The sequence below is a fragment of the Aphelocoma coerulescens genome, chromosome 11 (assembly GCF_041296385.1).
Source record: "Aphelocoma coerulescens isolate FSJ_1873_10779 chromosome 11, UR_Acoe_1.0, whole genome shotgun sequence".
In the NCBI taxonomy this organism is placed as follows: domain Eukaryota; kingdom Metazoa; phylum Chordata; class Aves; order Passeriformes; family Corvidae; genus Aphelocoma; species Aphelocoma coerulescens.
This window is the reverse complement of record NC_091025.1, coordinates 4019191-4040205: the sequence shown is the minus strand read 5'-3', so window position 1 is coordinate 4040205 and position 21015 is coordinate 4019191. Positions and strand designations below refer to the sequence as shown.

The 21015-nt window shown below is 38.5% G+C and overlaps 1 protein-coding gene across 7 annotated transcripts in view; it reads left to right on the top strand.

Moving 5' to 3' along the window:
* The window catches only part of CDH13 (cadherin 13), a 445875-nt gene that overhangs the window by 253756 nt on the left and 171104 nt on the right, over nucleotides 1–21015 (top strand). For all 7 annotated transcript variants that reach the window (XM_069027120.1, XM_069027119.1, XM_069027122.1 and 4 more), the window contains exon 6: nucleotides 5609–5753. In XM_069027120.1, coding sequence (XP_068883221.1) covers nucleotides 5609–5753 — 145 coding nt within the window. The remainder of the gene's footprint in view (nucleotides 1–5608; nucleotides 5754–21015) is intronic.

Here is a 21015-nt window from a genome sequence, read left to right as displayed (position 1 = left end):
ATATGATGTAGACCCTGACCTTTCAGTCTACTGATGTGACTAATTATTAAAGTATTAAGACCACTGCCTTAAAAGCCAGAGATAAAAGCACATATTTCACTGTTTATAATATTAAATTCCTCCTTCTTTTCATAAAATTTCTATTAATGTGTCTACAAACCTTGGCATCTGAAGTGATCAAAGGAGATGAAGTGACTCTTACTGAAGAATTCATCCCCATCACTTTGGGGAGATAGGAATCTTGTGGTTTTAAAAAAAAAGTTGTTTAATTTATGTACACAGTTAAGACATATTTGTGCTAGGAAAATAGGAACTATGTATAACTGCAGTGTAATTCTAGGATTGTAAGATAGGCCAGTGCAGACTTTTATTTTAGGGAGGTCCTTGCTGGAATTCTTCAGCGTTTCACCTGGTGCAGAGGTGCTGAACTGCTGTAGTTTGATGTGTCATTGCATATTTTTCCCACGTTTTTGTAAAATACTGAACAGCTGAGGGTAAAGGAACATCTGCATTCAGGAAATTCTCTAATGCTCTATGTTTTCTTCCAGTAGTGTTTCTCCAACAGAAGATATTAGAGATAAAGCATTTCTAATAAAGACGAGCACCCTTCTGAAAATAAAAGCAAAGATGCTGCTTTTTCACCTCTTGTCTTCATGAGTAAGAAATGGAAGGAGGAGTAGAAAGATCCCTGTAATCACTGGGGTGGTACTTTAGGCTTCCCAAAGTCCCTGTGCTGAACATGAACTGACAGGAAATGTTCAATATCTTTGTTTTCACACGCCAACAATCCTTGGATGGATGCAAGATAAAGCCTGTGGAAGATACTCCTGGAGTATTTACATGGCTAATTAATCCCTTTCCACCTTGGCTCTAACTCTGATTGCCAAGTTAAACCCTCTAATTGCAGGTAATGGTGCTGCTTTTGCCATCATCTGTACAGTTGTGCTGTGGTGATCGATACTCTGTCTTCAAGTATTTGAGGAAGAGTTATGTTTACCTCTGAGAAGCAGAGTGTTTTTGTTTTGCATCCTCTCCCTCCGTCTCTTAAGGAGCAATATAAAAATTGGCTCATGTTTTATTCATATTCTTAAATCAGGAAAATTTAATTGTAATTAGTTTCTCTTTGTCTGAATTATTGTCTTCTCTGGGTTGTGTTAGGTAATTGCATACAATTTTTCTACAACCTTTCACTATAAAGAAAAATTTCTTCACTACTTTTTATGACCCAGAGGTGGCCAAATTTTCTTTTCTTACCAGGAAATTGCCTGTATGAAAGATCCATAAATCCATTGCTTTTCCTTACTCTCAATCCACACTTCAAAATTGATGATAACTAAAACCAACAAGTATTTATTCTCAAGAATTAATCTTATCAATAAATAAATCCAGCAGTGATTAGAATAACTGAGGTGGGGCAGGTGGTGGTGTAGCAGTCTCTTGGATGGTGCAGTGCTCCTGTGAAGCTGGGGATGAGGAACAAGTAGAAAAACCACCTGTTGAAACAAATGGAAAAATTCCGTGAGAGGCATACCTATGGGCAACAAATTGGAAATTAAAATTAGATGGCAGGTAATGACTAAATAGCCTGTCTTAGGCTTTGAAGATAATTAAGCACTAAAAGATTCTAGATTTACTTATGAAAATCTCCAAATTTATGATGTAATTTTATGTGGGCCATTGGCTGGGTGGCTGCAAAGGGAAAATAGACATTTATATGCAGAGAAGGAAGGTGGCTCTCCAGAATCGTTTCACCAAAAGCAATAAATGAATGAAAACAACCCTTCTGTGAAGAGAAACCTCTGAAATTACTTGAAGTAATGCTAAGAACGAGACTGGTTATCTTTTCATGTAAATGTTATTGCTGACTGCAGAGTAGAAAGGATTCAAGACTATTTAAAATAAAGCAGAAAGCTTAAAATGAGCAACTTTGAATAAGCTTAACTTCTGATGAGATCATTATGTTTGGGGTGGTGAAAGATCCTGGCTTTGGATATGCTGAGGGAAATTGGATGGGAAGTCTAGAAACAATCCATTTTGAGAAGGGAAAGGGTTTAGCAGGAGTTTTGTAGAAAGGATAAAATCTATTACTGCCTGCAGTTTGGGGGTTTATATTGCTTTCCCCTATTCCATTGCTGTGCCTAATTTGATCAGTGTTTCTGAGCTATATCAGAGGCAACAGCCAAAGTCTGCTTTGTATCTGATCATGGAGTTCTGTGCTGTGAGGTGTAAAATTTCTCCTAAAGCCTTGATTAACCTTTGTAGTTTGCGTGTACACTTGTGTCAAAAATGAAATTGGGATTTAGCCTCAAGAGTTCCTGAAAATCACTGGTTAGATTATGGTGAACATAACTTCATCATTATCATAGAATCATGGAATGGTTTGGGTTGGAAGGGACCATCTAGTTTATATCCCCATGAACATAACTCCATAACTTTCAATTGGGAAAGCATCAGTTTTTCACAAAATAAATACTATAGAACTCTGCAGGTTGGTTTATTTTCAATCTGCCCTTATGTTGAGCACTTGTCCTTGGAGCTGCATTGTTATACTGAGGTAGGAACTTAGATCCTTTCTGAATGTACCATCACAATTTCTTGGTATCAAAAGAATTAATTCAGTATCTTTCATACATCAGCCAAGTTTTACATTTAAACCAGAAAGTCTTTCTTGCCTTCTGCACCGAAAGACTGAAATCTCACGGTTCTGTTGGTTAGCACAATCTAATTTTCCACCTGGTTTTGTTTACAGGATGTTCAAAGTGCCAATATTGTCTTTTACTTGAATGCTTTTCTCACTTGCGTGTGCTGGGTTTTTGGAAATAACAATACACTTCTGTTGTTATTTTGTGAGCAGATTTTATGGACTTTTTAAAAATTTTTTGGTTTTTCATGGGGAAGCAAGATAAAATAACACATCTTTCACAAACTGGTCATATAAAGACAGGTGGTCATAACTTCAGTGCTGCAGGCTTTTATTTTGAAAACATTGTAGAAAAATGGGTTTAAAAGGAGCTAGTGCGTTAATTCATAATGCTTAGGACAGGCTTGAAAACTATTTTACAAAGATTAATAAAATAAAGTCCTCAGTCATCTTAATAAAAATGAAGAAGAGATCATGTAACTGTTCCTACAGACCTGTCATGCCAAATTTTTTGGACAGTTGCTCTCAGATACCGTGGACTTGGCAAAGATAAAGTAAATCTATTTCAGTGGTTAATAAGAATCTCTTATTCTTTTCCTTCATCTGTGAAAGTCTGAGAAAAAAAACCCAAAAACTAGTGTTATATCAGCCTTTGTTTTAAATTACTTACATTTTTGATAAAGTAGATGAAGTAGTGTTTAAATTTAGCAAAGCCTTTGTTCTTTCCAATGAACAGCACAGTCACTTGATACTGAGAGATAGATTAAGAGCAAATTATCTTGAATTTGAAAATTATTTGCTGGAATTTCACAGAGAAATATTGTTCTTCTTTCACTTCCCAAAGCAATAATTATAGTTTTGATGAGTCAGTTTTTACTATGATGAAGTGTCCAGCTCTGGAGTGCTCAGCACAGGAAAAATGTGGATATGTGGCTCCAGAGAAGGCAGCAGAAATGAACACAGGACTGGAAAACCTCTCCTGTAAGGATAAGCTGAGAGAGTTGGGGTGTTCAGCCCAGAGAAGAAAAGGCTCCAGGAAGACCTGAGAGCCCCTTTCAGTACCTTAAAGTGGATTACAGGAGGGTTGGGGACAAACTTTTAGCAGGGCCTGTTTGATAGGACAAAGAGTAATGGTTTTGGACTAAAAGAGAACAGATTTAAACCAAATACAAGGAAAAGAAAATTACAACAAGGGTGGTAAAACACTGTCATGTCTTGCCCAGAGAAGTGGCAGCTGCCCCATCCCTGGAAAGACGCAAGGCAAGATTGGATGGGACTTGAAGCAACATGGTCCAGTGAAAGGTGTTGGAGTAGATGAACTTTAAAGGTCCCTTCCACGCCAAACTATTTTATGATCCGTTTTTTCAGCAGTTTCCAATTGTAGCTAAAACTGTGTCTGACTTTAATGCAGTTCAGGAATGGAGCTGCTTTTCCCTTCCTAGTCCCCATCACATCCCAAGCCATCCAAGATTCCTGCATTGATTTTGGAGTTCAGAGCTGAACAAGCCTGGGATTTGAAGGGGCAGTTTCCCCCCGAAAGATTAATCTCTGCCTAAGCTATGGGAATCATTCCAATCAGGATATTTGCCTGCCTTTAAACAGTTAAGCCTTGGGAAAGGCTTGCAAGAACAATTCCTAGACAAGTGAGGATAAGCAGTGAGTAGATGTTAAAATGGACTGTGACACTATTTACAAAGAGTGCCTGTAAGTAGGAATCTTACTCATAACAAATGCTCCTACTCACACCCAACACATTGAATTAAAAGAGTGGAAGGTATTTATAAGCATAACAAACCACAGAGAGAGGTGATAATAAGCCATCCATTTTAATAAGGAATTAGGATTCTGACCTATTTCTTTCCCAGCAGGATTTATCACTAAGTTATAAATAACTTACAGGTATAAGACAGGGCAATGAAGAATAAATTAACAGTATAAACAAAATACTCAGAGACTTCCAGCCCCTGCTGGCGCCACTTTCTCAGGGAAAGACTGGGAGAGAGTGATATTAACGTCTGAGCTCAGGTTCATTTTCTGGCTGGCTTAACTCCATTAAAGAGTTGAGTCTGGGGATGGGGAGGGCAGGTGAGAATGATAGTGGTGTCTCAGACATGTTTATTTCTGTATTTTATTGATTCCTTGTGAGGGGAGAGAGCTGCAGGTATAGTACACAGTTGCAATCTAAATTGATTTCTCCGTTATTTAAGAAGTTTTGATGTGGTTTGCCCTGCTGACTCATTGGGACTTTGCACTGCACATGGTTTGGAGGGTTGACATCTACAATAGGATTTTTCCCTCCAGTTTTTGGAAGTAAAGTCCTAAACAAATCTTCAGTTGCATGTGTCATCTTTGTGTTCTACGGGTGATGTGAGTGTGTGCTTGTTTGAGACTGCAGGTGTTCTTTCAGTCTTCCATATCTGATTAGAAAACCCAGAGAACTCTGAAAATGGCCTAACAAACACTTCATGCCATCACCATTGAGAAAACGCCTAAATGTCTCCAGCATTCCTGCTTTTTTTGTGTGTTTGTTTTGTTTTCTCTTTGTTTTTAAAAAGGCTTTTGGGTGATCATTAATGTCAATTCTACCATGATACTCCTGTAAGTGTCCACTGTGCTTGGTAAAAGTAAAGAATCAAATTCTAACCAAGTCTTCCCATGATTTCTATCAAATTTGCAAGGGGTCTTGTTTTTTTGGTTTTTTTTGGTTTTGTTTTTAAGCTCTAGTCTATTCATTCTTTGGGCAGTATGGCATTTTCAAGCTGCCAAGGGGTATCTCCGTTTGAATGTATGTCTGTCTCTCTCTTTTGTTTAGACGAGAAATCTGCTCTGAGCCTGGTCCAAAGAATGGGCTGCAAGTGGTGTCTTTGGCAGGGTCTGGCTACAGCAACACTGATCAGAGCTATTTTCTTACTCTCTCCTCCCTGTGACAGTGAACTCATGACTTTACTCCTTTTTCTGTTCACACAGCTGGAAGTCGAGGTCGTGGATATGAACGGGAAAACCATTGACGGTCCAGTGCGCCTGGGTATCTCGGTCATTGACCAAAACGACAACAGGCCCATGTTCAAAGAGGGCCCCTACGTTGGTCATGTCATGGAGGGATCTGCCACAGGTGAGTCCATGCCAGTCCCAGCTCAGTAAATAGTGCCTGGACAAATTCTCTTTTGATAAATGCGTTATCATCACATCGTACGAGTTTTCTTGCTGATTTCGTGGCTCACTGAACAGAACGCTTTTAGGACAGCAGGTAATGATTTTTGCAAAACAGTCGAGACTCTGCACTGAAAAAAAAAAAAGAAAAAGGACAAAAGAAGAGAAATTATTTGGAAATAAGAGCTTTGATATAGGTTCATGTTTTTTATTAATCTCTGGAATCACCAAAGACAACCCCTAGGACATGATTAAGATTCAAACCAAGTAACATGTACAGTCTGTGCAAAGTGGGAATTTCACCTTTTTTTCTGTAAGTTTAAGTACTGGAAGGGTTATTTTTATTTGTTTATGTAACATAAGTCTAGTAAATAAACAAATGGAAAACACATTATGAATAAATTAATATTGTAGGGTAGATTGAAATACTGAACAATGCTGATAAACAGATGTAAATGCAGATACAACAGTTGCAACAAAACAAAACCACACTGACAGTTAAAGTTAGTAATAAAAATGTTCTGATTAAATATCCTGTTGATTTTGTCTGATGAGGAAATTCTACAATAAAATATTGTTTCAAATTTTAATGTGGGTACAACCATCCAAGTTAACTCTTAACTTACATCCTGTGATCTTTCTGGTGAATTTTGCATTTTCATTTGCATGGGGAACTGGAGTTCTCCATGTTTAAAAACCTGTGGGTGTAAAATGCATTACGAGCTGCTCCTTCAACAGATTGAAATTTCGAGGTAAATATTTATTTACCTCACTTGTGACAAGCATGTAATGAAGATATTGATGTTCTTTTCTGTCAAACAAGAAATGTTTCAGATTTGAGAGTATGGCTGCCAGTGGAACACTCTTTTCTGTTGTAGTACAGTTTTTAACTGGCAATTCTTTTTTTTTATTATCCATAAACTCTCCTTGCTTTTTCTTTTTTTCCCGCTCCTTATGTTGAAGTTTATACTTCTGATTCAGTAGAGATATTTCTCAGCCCAGATTCCAGTGAATTCTTCTGTAATAGTTTCATCCATTTTCTCCTATTGCCGTTTTGTATTGACCCAGGTATCATTTAGCATTTTGATTGTCTTTCCCGTTAGCCAAAGTTTGAATAATTTTTCTCAACTTTCCTTTCCTTACCCTCCCTCCCTTCCCTCCTGGTATTCATCACATTAAACTTCATAACCTCATTTGCCTGGTGTCAAGAACACCAATGCTTGCAGAATTATTTTGTGCACAGTTGAACCTGTAGAATCGGGGTTGGCTGGAATCAGTCACAGCTCTCTATGCAGATGGCACCCACTCAGCCAAGATTTCCCTGTGTTTACATCAGTTTTCCATAGTTCTTCACAACTTATGGCACATATCTTCAAATTATTCATCAGGCTCTGCTATTTTATCACAGTGATTATCAGAGAATATTCCTAGCTGGAAGGGACCCACCAGCTGTCGTGCTGTTCCGAATCAAAGGTTGCACTGCACAGCTTGATAGAAATCTTGATGTGTTTGCATGTGAGATTCCTGAATCCTTCCCTTTGGATTACAATTGTGCTGCATTTCATTTTTGAAGCTGCAAAATAAAGCCTTGCATTGGATGCATAACCTTTTATCACAACCACCTTCCTTCCTTCAAGCTCTGAATCAAACCCACTCACTGAATTCTGCTAAAAATAAAAAATGCTCAAGTAGGTATCTAGGATTTGTCTTGATGTTTCCTGGGTAAAAGTGTAAATTTCCATGGATTCCAATATTTCCATGAGAGTGGCACAATTATGTAGAGAAAGATGCAAATATACTGGACTGTGAAACTCATCTGAAGGATTTTGAGGCCTTTTTAAAGCATTCAGATAATATCATCTTACTTTAAATTATTGATTACAGGGTTCCTGTGTGTTTTCCTGTCAGGCCATAATTTAATCAGTCACAAACCCAATGGAATTCTCTAGTGATTTTCCACTCATTTATTCACTCTAAAATTAAACTTAGGTGTTGTCTATTCATCAGCAATATCAGAGAATTACTGATAAATAAATCTTGGAGCATCAAAAATGTAAATATATAAATCTCAATTTTAAAAAAATAAAAGTATTAGATTTCCTTGGTGTTTCTCTAAGATACATTTTCCAGCTTTTTATTGTTTTACAAAGTGACTTTTTTTTCCTTAATGATTTGAGGGTTAATTCCTTAATTAGGGAACAACATAGAAATTACAGTGAAATGTGCCAAGCCCCTTTTAAGAACCCTCTTTTCTCTGTGGTTGGAGACAGGTATAAATCCACTAAAACTGAAGAAAACATGGAAACAGTCTGTGATTTTTGTATTTATTTAATCTGGCTATGAATAATTAAAGAGTCTTTTGAGCACAGTCCCAGTGAGGATGGTTTGGATGGTGTTTAAATAGATTTTTCATGTCACTAAGGCCATTCACATTTTTGTGTGTGTGATTTTCAAACTCATGGTAAACACCACTGGTTATTTGGACAGCTACAATTTATGTACCATCACATTTCTGGAGAGGCAAAAATACCTGCCTATAATTACTAAGAATATAAAGTGGATTACAATGAGTATTCATCTGGATTTCAAGCTAGGGCTTGCCAGATCTTATAATTAATGATAAAAATATGTGACTGCTAGGTGGTATTGCTACAGATTTCTTTCTTGATATATCTTTCCTAGGGAAATTTAATAATATAGTTAGTTACAGTAAATTAGCTCTTTTCAGGGAAAATTGTCATGGTTCTGAAAATAGCCCAGAGTCAAATCCTAGCAAAAGTACACTTAAACATGGGCTTAAAGTGACCACAAATGTACTGAGATTTCTATTATGTCTTTTCCTGGAGGAACTGCAAACTTGGAGGCTATTTATTATAAATAAACACATTGGAAGGCCAGTAGAAACTGTTTGAAGACAGAGGAACCAGTTTGATTTGTTGTTTTTTATTTATACCAGATCTCATTTCTGTATGAGGCTGCAGTCAGCATATATGTACCAGGAAAATAATGGTTGAGCCTGATTCAGTGACACTGATGGCAATTTTTGGACTGACTGTAATGGGTTTTGTGTTCGCTGTACTGCTGATTTCTCATGTTTTTGTTTTCTGAGTTATGACCCAGTTTATTTCCTGTAGATCTCTGATTTTTCCAGCTGCCAGCTCAAGGGTTGAGGACCTGTGTCTTGCAGCAGCCTCACCTCAGCACATTAATGAGGGTGACTCCAACCCAGTGGATTCCATAGGCAGGCAGAAACATTTGGATGTCTCACCCTTTAAAGGTTGGAAAGTGGAGGAGGGTTAAATGAACTTGGCAGCCACCTCATTTCTCTTGCTAGAGGCACTTAACAGAAATTATTTTAAACACATTTGACATTATGTGACTTACAACAATATGCTGCAAACCCAGTGGGGTAAAATCTTAACTGCAGTGCTTTAGCAAAACTGCTTGAGAATTGCATTTAAAAAAAAAAAAAGAACTTGTTTTCTATGCTGCACAATAGCCTGGATCCATTGCATTCCAGCCAAGGAGCCTGGACTGACAGATGTCTATAAATAATTGCTGGAAATAAAGGGACACTTGGAGACATTTAGAGAGGAAACAGAAGGAATTAAGAAGAATAGCCTAGAGGGTTCTTCAGTATCATAAAATAGTAATTTGTAGAGATGGATAAAGCATGAGAAAGGGGCTGAGTATCATTGGTAGCTCTGCCCTGGAAAATAGTGCAGTGGTTCAGGTGAATGAAAACTGGTGCTGAAATGGTGCCTTTTTATCGGGAACAACTTGCCAGGATGGTTGGTTTGTTGTTTTTTTATACTTAACCTAACAACAAGTTCAGTACATAAATTAATAGAAATGGGATTGTATATGATAGATGGAATCAAAAGAGTCCAGGAAAGGGAAACAACAGGCAGGCTGGCCTACCAAAGTGGCAAAAATAAATATGACATCATTGACTTTTACACACCTGCTGCCAGCTTTGATACATTTGAAATATTATGGTACTTCTTTTCAGACTCTCTTTATCTGTTCCTTGCAATCCTCACTAGCCTGTGGCAGAAGAAGGCTACCAAAGCTGTAAAATGAATCAAATTGCATCCAATTTGGTGAAGTCTCAAAGTCTTCTTCTTTCTTTTGACCTATAAATCCCTTGGGACAGAGGAAAATCAAAGGGTGTTTTTACAAGTCGACTTTTTGTTGAAAGATTAAAAATAAAAATTAAAAAAAAATCAAAAAGAGCCATTAGAAAAGGATAGTAAAGGATATCATATCTTTTTATCTGGCTAAAAGTAGAATCTGGAGTTTTCCATCTTCTGATTCTGCCTGCACTAGGGTTAAGGTGACACTTGAGTCTTTTTGTCACAGAAGTTACTGTGTTCTGCATAAACGTTTATTTGTTGATGTTTTATTGAGTTGGGGTTTTTGCAGCAGGAAACTTAGAAATATCTATAGATCTGACCTGCAAAGCAGAAATATCTCAGTAAATTCACCTCAAAACTATCTCAAAATGAAACGTTTGACCCTGAAGTTTTTTCACTTAGAGCAGTGCTACTCACAGCAATACTTTGATTTCGAGGAGATTGAAAATGTCAAATGTTACATATTTAATTATGAAACTTACTGCTATGAGCTCTTGCGGAAAACAAAAGAATAAATTAGAATGAAGCTGTGGGTGAGGAAGCCTCTGAGTCAAAGGAAGCTAAAGAACACACAAAACTCCCTTTTTTGTTAAAACCAGCCTGTTTCACAGGTTTTCCCCAGTCCTTCCTACTGGAGATGGGATGCTCAGCTTTGGGTGTAACTCAGCAGAGCAGTTTTTAAGTTCCTTTGCTTCCAGATGTGTGCAGTTCTGGGCAGACTTGAAAACTTGCTGATGGCAAACTTTCAGCCATCCTTTCTTAGGGCTAATCATCTGCATTTCAGCAAAACTCTGCTCGCTGCCTTGAAATCCTTTGTAATCGGCCCTGTAAATGTAACGGATGTGAACTAGGTAGAAACATCTGTAATGTCAATATTTAAATTTCCAAGCCAAAGCCAAGCAGAAGCCAGGCTAATTATGCACAGCTGCTTTGTACATCCCAGTAGGAAATTTTTCCTCAGATCTGTGTGGAATAAAATACAGCTGTCTATGAATATGGTTATTGTGTGTATGTATAGACATGTATTTTTATATATATGCATGATGTGCATATACTGCAGAGAGATGAGCATATATAGACACAAATATTATCTGATCTTTTAGTAGGGATTCTGGTATATTTGAGTTACTGTGTTGAGCTACAGGATGGAAAGAAAAGATATGTATTTACTAATAATGTGTTTTATTGTGGCAGACAAAGCTGTACATCCACTGTTATCTGCCTGGTGGAAATTGAAAGGAGTAGCCCATTAAAGCACTTACCAAGTAATTAACAGGTTCCCAGGTATGCAAGTGCAGTTAAACCAGTGCATTTGGAGGAAATTAAAATAATCTCATGTGTAGCAATTAGGGGTTTGCTCAGCCTGGGTCTGTGATAGGAGTCTCTGGGAGCAGGAGGCTGCAGCCCACTCCAGGGTTCAATTAGTCCTGATTTCCAGCAGAAATATGTTAAAGGCAGGAAAGGCTCCAGACCAGCTTAGGTGCACAGGTTGAAATACTGGCCTGCTTGGGAGGACTGGGAATGAGTCACCCTCTTCAGTCCCAGACAGAAAATTCCCTTTGCCTTTCTGTACAAGTTATTTGTGTGCTCAATGTCCCGCCTCCTAAAATGAGCTTTCTTCTGCTTTTCCATACTTACACACCAGATACACCAAAAATCACTCTTATGGCCAGATCAGCATCAATGCCTGATGTTAAAGGCTGTAAAAACATTGTGGTCTCTGTGCCTTGGATAATTTATATGGTGAAGAACTCACGCTTCCACTCACGGAGCAGTGGAAACAGCGACGGTTGGAGCTTTTGGCTCCTTTTGCATTATAGCCCAGGTTCATGAAATAAAAATAAGCATGTTTCTTAATTAAAGAACAAATGAATTTTTTTTTAAAAAATGCTGCAGTCCTTGCTGGGTACTGGAACACAAGGTCTCAAATGAATTTGTGTAATTTGGGGTGTAATTCAGGATGTAATTGTTTGCAAAAGGAAATTTATGCACTAATTTACTTACCAGGCTTTTGCACCTGGGCTTTTGCACCTGCTTTTTGCATCTCCCTCTGTCCTCTCAGAAAAGAGAGGGATGAGCTTTAAAGCTCCAAGCACTTTGGACACATGAGATAAACTCATCCATGTAATCAATTTATTGAAAGGTCCTGCAGTGCCAGGATAGCATTATCTGGAAAAACTCATGGCTGTGTGGCAGACTGCAGGGAGAGAGCATGTTGCAGCCCTCTGGGCAGGCTTTATTAGTGATATAAACCTTCAGTTTGTGTTTATATACTTCTAAATCACCCTTTGTGGATATTGCCTTGCCATCACCTCTCTGCAGGCCAGCAGCCCTGCAGGCTCTACAGGAGTCAGGGGCCTGGCAGCATCTACACCACCATATTTCATCCAGACCCTTTAAAAGTGCATGAGAAGGGTGATAAATCCCCAGAACCTGCAATCATGTGCCATAAATTGATGATATGATTTGAGGCTGGTGGCAGGGATGCAGCAGCTGAAGCCCCATCCCGCCCTCCTCGTCCTCTCACTGAGCTGGACATAAATCCCAGGGCTGTGTCACCGGGGTGGTGGCTGAGGAACATCGTCCCCTCTGACAGCAGGGCCTGCTGTGGCCACTGCCCCAAGTGCCAAAGGAAAAAAGCCTATAAAGTGTCAATGCAGGCAGGATTTGCCTCAGTGTGCATTGCCAGCATCAGGCAATAGACAGAGCCAGCCTGCTTTCATTGTGGGAGAGATACACAGGTGAATGGAAAAGCCACCACTGCACAATGGCAGGATTATTTATTCCCTTGCAGGTTAACCTGATTAACTTCCCCAATTTTATTTGAAAGAAATTATCAGATAGATAGTGTCTTTAACAACAAAACCAGAAAAAGGAGAAAAGAGATGTTCTTTTTAAACAGTAGGTTCATATTTTTCTTTACTTTTTTTTCTCTCACTTTTCCCTTTATTTCATGCCCTCACAGTTTTTTTCTCCTCACCATTAAATATAGTTCTTGGGGTTTAAATTGCAGTCTATAATCCCATAAAGTCAAAAAAGTTGCATTTTACCCTTGGAAGAGTGAAAGCAATTGCAATAGGAAAGGAAACCTTTGTGAGAATGACCTCGCAGTAATCTATTTTTTCAGTATGAGAAGTTTGTGGTATTTTATAGGAATATTCAAAATAGTTCACTTGGCTTTCAGACATTGAGCACAACTTCTAGAAAAAGACATTCTTGGACTTCTTCTTCATTCAGATCACATCTGTTAAATACAGAAAATGTCACCTTTGCACACCACTATTCATTTCCACACACAGTTGCACTATTTCTGTGTAGCAGTTTTCCATGGCTGTCCACCAAAAATTACATTTATGTTTAGAAATCAAGCCCTCCTGGTGAGCACCACTAACATGCTTGAAAGTAAGTAAGAGAAGCTATTTTAAGATGACACATTTGTACCTGAAGAGCTTTCAGGTAATGTTAAAAAGCTTATTACTGGCTTTCTTGTGGAGGGAAAGGGGGAAAGGTGCTGTCAGCTGGTGCTGTTAGGATCACACTTAGGGAATATGATAGACATGTTGAAGGTGAGATCTCACAGTTCTTGCTTTAAATCCATCTTCTGCTTGTATGTGTCGGAAACTCCAGCAGAAAGGTCTTTTGAATGTGCTTTGTAGAAAATATTAACAGATACATATTCAAGACAGTGATTTTTGGGAATAAAAATGTAGCTCATCATTACTATGATTTAAGCACAGAGCAGTAAAATATATTGAATATTCTTTTAATGGAAGCACCATGACTTCAGTTCCATGGTTTCAATTTTGTACAAGTCAATACTATGAAGGCAAATAAATTTTGATTCCAAAGTAAAAGTAGAAAACAACTTGGATAAAGAATTTCAACTGGTTTTTCCTCAGTCCTTACTTATTATACTTAAAAGCCACTTGTAGTTTGAAAATGGAAAGTACTGTGTGCTAAGAATTATATTGGTGACAGTAGTGGAAGTTTTCTTGGACAGTTCTGTCCCAGCTCCAAATCTGTTTTTTAACAGAGTGCTTATGCAGAATGTTCTATTCTAAAAATTAGTGTGGGTAAAACATGATTTTAAGAGTACTAGAAATATTTAATAATTAACAGACAGGAATATTACATTAAAAAAGTGATTATGTATAAAATAGCAATATTTGCCATGTAAATATTATGGTAGAACATATAGCACCTCCAAGAAAGGAGATGTACATTACTGGATGAAAATGTTTCAGTTTCCTCTGTGGAATCACTGAGAGAAAAACAAAATATGATTTCCATTACAAAGGTAAAGAGCACAGTCTACTTTTAATGTCATTTCATTTTAATCATCAAAAGCATTGTCAGGAAATGTGGCAGGGAAATTTATTTTTAGCATGGTTTTGAAATTGAGAGACACACCTCAAGACAAAGCTACTTTAATTAATGAAATAATTTGCAATACTCTGCAGGTCTTGTCCATGGGGTCATGTGATTACTCATTCAATTAATATATTATGAATTTTCTTCCAGTCTACTCGAGGGTGTAATTTTATTAAGCACACATGAAAACTGTATTGCTTGGCCTCGCTGCTATAGGCTTTAAAAAAGCAGAGTTTAGTCGATCTCACTGAGGGAGATAAGAAAGATGTTTTTCCCCTATTGGGTGGAAAGTAAAAAAAAACAAAGTAAAAAAAAAAAACCAAACAACCAAACCCCCCCAACTCTGCACATTCATTTCATCAAACCCTTTTTACTTGTCACAAATGAAGATGCTCCAAGCACTACTCATCTGTAGTGACAACCTTTGGGCTTTGAAAATATTGCCGGTCTCAGTATGTTTTTACAATCTGAATTTCATGATGTTTGATTAAAAAGGAATCTCTTGAACAGTCATTCTCTTTCACCATTAACAGTTATAAATACAGTATCTCTCTTTAAAGGAGCTTTAAATTTTTAAAGAGGTGTTATTTAAAAGTTTTTTATCTGTCATTTCTTGCCATCAACCCTGTGCTCCTGTGGTGTATCTGAGAAGTTTGGAAGGCGTCTGAAACACTGAAGTGAAAGAGAGTGTTAGTGAAAGACCTCTGTGGTTTGCTTTTAAATGGCAATTCCTTGTGTCAGCTGGGATTGGCAAGTTGTGAAATCAATGGCTGTAGGAATGTCAGTGAAACTCATACAAGCTCACTATTGCTAAAAGCCTGTGTACTACAAATCCGAGTCTTTGGAGATGAAATTGGCAACCATCCCTATTTAGCACAGCAAAAATCATCCCTGCTACACCACGAGCTCTTTGATTCAGAATATGGCCATAATGTAGCCCTGGATTTGTTAGAATATACAAAACTTCAGAAGCTTGTCAGCATCTCAGCTCGACTCTGTATGGGACATTGCTTTCAGGATTTAATTCACTAGCTTAATTTTCTTTTATATTTCATTGCATGAACCATTAATTAACGTCATTGATCTGGCAGTTTGAATTCTTTAGCACCTGCAGCACCTTTTCTGGAAAGCTTCATACCTAAGTACTGCTACCCAAAGCACTCTCTAAATTCTCTGAGTCAGCACCTAGGTAGCATTTTTTACTCTTCAAAAAGTTCTCCTCTGGGGCAGAGCACCAATTATAAAAATGCAATCACAGCAGTTGCATGATATTAAAATAAAACTTATGCAGTAGCACATAATAGCAAATCAAACTATTAAACACTATAGTTTCCTCCTGTATGCAAGAATAGCTTCTTCCTCCCACAGGCAGTGGAAGTGCCACAGTCAGAGGAATTTCAACCTTTCCAGGGTTGGGCTGGGGTTGAGCGAGCCCTGGAATCACAGAATGGTTTGGGTTGAAGGGACCTTAAAGCCCATCCAGTTCCACATGGCAGGGACACCTTCCACCAGACCAGGTTGCTCCAAGTCCCATCCAGCCTTGGACACTTCCAGAGATGGGGCAGCCACAGCTTCTCTGGACAGCCTGTGCTGGGGCCTCACCACCCTCACAAGGAAGAAATTCCTCCCAATATTTCATCTATCCCTGCCTTATCTGTTTAAAACTGTTCTTGTCCTGTCACTATCTGCCCTGTAAAAATCCCTATCCCTCCTTTTTACAAGGATGAAGCCAGGATGAATGTAAAGCGAATGAGCATCCTACTGATGCATTTCAGTTGAACTTGCTTGGGATTCTTCTGCTAAGAGACATCAGTTCATTGTCTTAAGGCAGAAAAATGGGATCTGGGTACTTGGGATCTGGGGTCTACATTCCACTCAGACACAGTAACTCCAGTGCCAGCAGCAACTAGGTAAAAGTGGTTTCAGGTTTTGGTCTGACAAATTCTGCAAAAATATGAACAAGTTGAAGGACTACTCAGAGAGATTGTGCTGGAGAGAAAGCTCATGGCCTACAACCACTCTGAGAATTTTTGGCAAATAACGGCCAGACACTGAATGAATATTCATATAAACCAAAAAAATAGAAATAACACTAAAATAATGTAATTCTGTTAACGGAGGGACCTGAGATTCTGAAATGTTTCTGGTGTAGCTGGGAGCAAGTGGATTTTGCACTGCTGTACAAGGTTATCAAAGAGATGCAGGTTTAGCAAGCAAAGTTTACCATAGATTTAACCAATGTAACATGGGCAGAACTGCTCTTATGTCAACGTTTTGTACAGATGGCATGAGTGGTCCCCAAATCTGATTGACCAAAATTTGACACAGGAGCTGGGTTCCCAGCTGTGGCAGAGAAGGGCCATAGAAAACAGGAGCAGTGGAGACACATCAGCATGTTTTAACAGACAGGGTAATGGATCATGAAATTGCAGACATTACTCTTTGGACACACTCGCGAGCATTGTTTTGCAAACTTCTTCTTTTTTTAATTTAAACAGTTTTGCCTTCTCGATTTGAAGCTGAACTCTATCATATCTTCTGTTAGAAAAAACCTACAGTACTCAAAATAATTATAAGACCAAAAGATAGACGTGCCTCTTGGGCTTGTTGTAATCTTGCTTATTTGGCAGTTTCATTTGGGGAGGTTACACTTCCAGCAGGCTTGGTGTGTGCTGCAGGCTTACTAGGAGGGAACTAAAGAATTGAAAATTCGTTCGTATTTTCTTAGCCAGAGAAAAAAGAAGTTAATAGTATAGTTTCTCTTTTCCAATTTCATTTTTTGAAGGCTTGCCTTTGCTAGTTAAGATAATATAGTTTATCCATCCTTTGGGCTCTTATTTTCTCATTGCTACAGCTGTATCCCAGAAAGCTGAAATTATCAGCTTCAGGCTTCATTGCTATTGAATAAAGTTTTAACTCATTTTTCTTTTTCCTTTTTTTTTTAATTTTTTTCCTTCAAGCTGAACAATCCTTTTGAAAGCAAGCAAGCAGGCAAGCCTTTTGTTTTTCCCCTCTTCCTGCTTTGCAGATTACAATTTGTCCGTTGGTTCCTTTACAAGTAGCTACTCCAACTGGAAAGTGTAGGGGAAGGACATCAAAATTCTGAATGTTTTCCTGGATCACTGTATAGATTAAAGCAGCAGTTACAGCATTATTAACATTCCTTTCAAAGCAGAGTGAGCAGAGGAGTCCGTGCTGTGCTCAGAGCAGCCCCAGCACAGACACATCCCCAGCTGCTGATTATGCCACCTCCTGCCAGGCACCACAATTTGGAAGCCATTTCTCAAAGAACCTTTGTTCAGAGTGTTTTGCTGCTGAATGGAGATGTCTCTTTCCTAAATGAAACTAGATCAAATTTCCTGATAAAGGCAGGGATTGTTTTCTCAGACTTCATCCAGGAAGAGATGCTCTCCCACCCAGGCTGTAGCAGGGAGTTTGTTTATGCCCACCATGGCTCTATATTAAATATATTGTTCCATAAAAAGTGTTGTGATATTTACTCAGTGCTGGTACATCCTTGTATTACTTTGGTGTGCCCTGAGGGCTTTAAGCACAGTGCTCTGGAGTAGAGGAAAAAAGTCTTCCTCAGCTTACAGATTTTAGCCTTTTCATAAGCTGTGAGGATGGGTAGTGGTGATGCTGCTTAAATACTTCTAAATTTGTTTGGACTGCAGCAGCCAAAGAAGTGAAAACATAAAAAAAGTGTTAATTAAGAGAAACTGAAAGAAGTAAAGGTTTCTTTGTTATTGTGGCTTTTCTCTTGCCAATCTGATATACCTTAGCTGTAGGCTAGTCCCTCATAGGCCCAGGCATTACAACCTGTTGAATGCTAAATAGGTGGTGTGGACCAACATTAATGAGGATCAGTGGAGCAGCCTCCTTATTCCTGCCAGCCAAAGGGAGAAAAGAAGGGTATTTCATGGTTTGCTACTCTGCCTAGGGACACCAAATTTACATATGGCCTAAAACTGCTGATCAGAGCTAATCTCCCTGATCATTATAGCTTGAAGAAAGGTTTAAAATTCAGGATGTTCTGAAGGTTTTTTCTAAACAAAAATAGGCTGCATGAAAGTGGGCCATTGGCAAGCCAGGACTGTGTGCTGCTGCCAAGAATTTTAATGGCCTGATGCTAAGCACTGAGGACTTGTGGTCCAGTAAAACTTTTTGTAGTTTTGCTCACAGATACTTGCACAGAAACTTGATATTCTGTTTTCTCAAGCCTGCACTAAAGCACACTTTTTCCCCAGACTGATCTGAGGGGACTTCAGAGATCAAGAGACAGTGGGACATGGCTGTTGTGATTGCTATGGGATGCCCTTAAATCCTCCTCTCCTTGACAGTTTTCCTAGTGGGATGTGTCAGTTTGCAGCTGAGGCTGTCTCTTCATTCCTATCAGTGCATGGGGAGAAGGGACACAAAGCTTTTTGGGGTGGGGAAGCCTCATTTCTCCTCACTTTTGTTTTAAAGGCATGTAAATTAATTGCCAGCTTTTGCCTTTCATTCTTTATGATCCCAGGACAGCTGGAAGCTGAGGGGAATGTACCAGCTGAGATTGGCGCTTGTTTCCCCACTCTCCCAAAATTCTCATTTATGTCAAATTTTGGAGAAAACCAGGACCAGCCAGTTTACTTCTAAGTGACTTCCTGCAAGTGGCAGGATTTAATCTGTGGATCCATTTAGGTTTCATCCACAGATGCATTTACAGATCTCCTGCAGATTTGGTACAACTTCCACCATTATACAGCATTTGCTTTTATCCAGTAGCTAAAAAATTAACTCCTTTCATCTTTGCTTTGTAGTGCAAAGGGGGAGATACTTTCAAGAAATGAAAGTCCTGGTCAAAAATTGCGACTGCAAATTTTTTTCCCCACTGAAAAAGGACTGGGGAAAAAAAGTGTTATTTTTCCTATTGTTTTGTTTTGTTTATTTATTTTCCTGGGGCATTAAAAAGTGAAAAATTAAAAAAATAAACACTCCAGTGAGTTGTCCACTTACCAGAGCTGTGGAGAGACAAACACTGAAATGTTTGCAGAGGCTGATAGCCATGAGGAGAAGCTGGTGAGGTCTCTCGTGGGCTCTGTGTTTGTACCGTTCCACCCACGCTTTGTTTCGTGGCCTCTCTCTGATCTCTGTGTAGTATCTTTTCTTTCCCCGTGGCTGTAGCAAATCTGGGATGCCTCACACCTTCCAGAGCAGCATGTTTCCTCACCTCTCTGACCCTGCCCTGCTTCTGTCATGGCTCATGTTGAGGAGTAGTCTCAGAGTGTTTCAGAGCTATGAGGGCACGGGCTTAATGTGGATAAGGAAGGAATTGAAATAATTTTGCCTTACAGCACTGTTGACCTCTTCTGCATCACATATGCTGTGTATTTTCTCATGTGTTACCCTGCAAACTCCAGAAGATGGATTTTGTAACTTTATTTTTGTTTAATTTATTTCTTAAAGGGTACTGATTTGGGGGATTCTTTTTTCTTTGAACGTGTAAGAAATATTTTCGGGAGAGTATCTTGGATATCTGAAGTGGCTTTGATAGTCTCAGCTTTGATATGAGTTGTGACCTTGTGATCCATGACACACTAAGAACTTCAGTGCCCATAAGCTGCCAAGAAATGTATATTTCTGTGTGTTGGTAGATGGCACTTTCTGAAATACATTCTTGCTCATGTAAATACATATTCAGAGTCTTTTGTTGCAAATCACTCTTGGGAATGGGTCCCATGAAAGCTGCTCTGAGGTACTGATTCCTAATTTTTCCTGAAATTTGCTGAGCACTTACAGTTTTACATGTTTACGTTTAAACAAATCACTTGAATTTTTCAGGCCAGTCTGGGAGAGCACTGACACAGAATACAGCAGTTGTAATGCCTACTTTTGAATTTTTGAGTTAATTTTCAAGAATATAAATCCTTGCTTGCCAATTAACTTTTTTTTCGCGTGGCTGGGAATGGCTGCCACAGTTGGCAACTGCAAGTAGCTATGGAGATACTTTCTGTTGGCTTGAGAAGGTGAATGATGATGTTTGGATGTGCTCATCACGTACCTGGAGTGTGCATATATACACACATCTTAATTCATAAATTTCCACTGTGGGGTTGAGATTCAATATTTATTATAGTTAAATAAAATGGCTTGTATTCCAAATTCCGAAGGTTCCTTTCAGAGTTAGACAAATAACTCTGCATTATCTGTGTCAAGTTTAAAAATGATTACAAACCATCAAAATGACCTCTTGCAGATCAAACAAATTCTTTGATTATTTGGGATGTTAACAGAGATGGTTGACAAAAAGTGCATCAGGTGTGTGTAGGTCTGATAGAAAGCAGGGAGGGAAATCTGGTCACACTAGAGGTTGGAGTATATTTGTTAATGCAAAAATATTGACTCCTTTGTATGTAGATTATATATTATTACCTTTCCTAACTGTGTCTGAAAAAGCAATGCTCAGCATAGAGGGGAAAAGAAAATTAAAATCATTGTTTCTTGCTATCAGTCATGTTACCTTGTGGACAGAATCATAAACCTTTGGGATTTATAAACCAAAACACATTTGGGAGAACTCCAATGAAGAGTAGCCCTGAATCTTTTAACAATGAAAATAAAAATCTACAGGAAAGGGATCATTAAGAGATTCTTAGGTAGTTCTAGGAGAATGTTTTGAGTTTTAAAAAGTTTATGCTATATTTTATTATAATAATACACAATATGAACCCCTCCAAG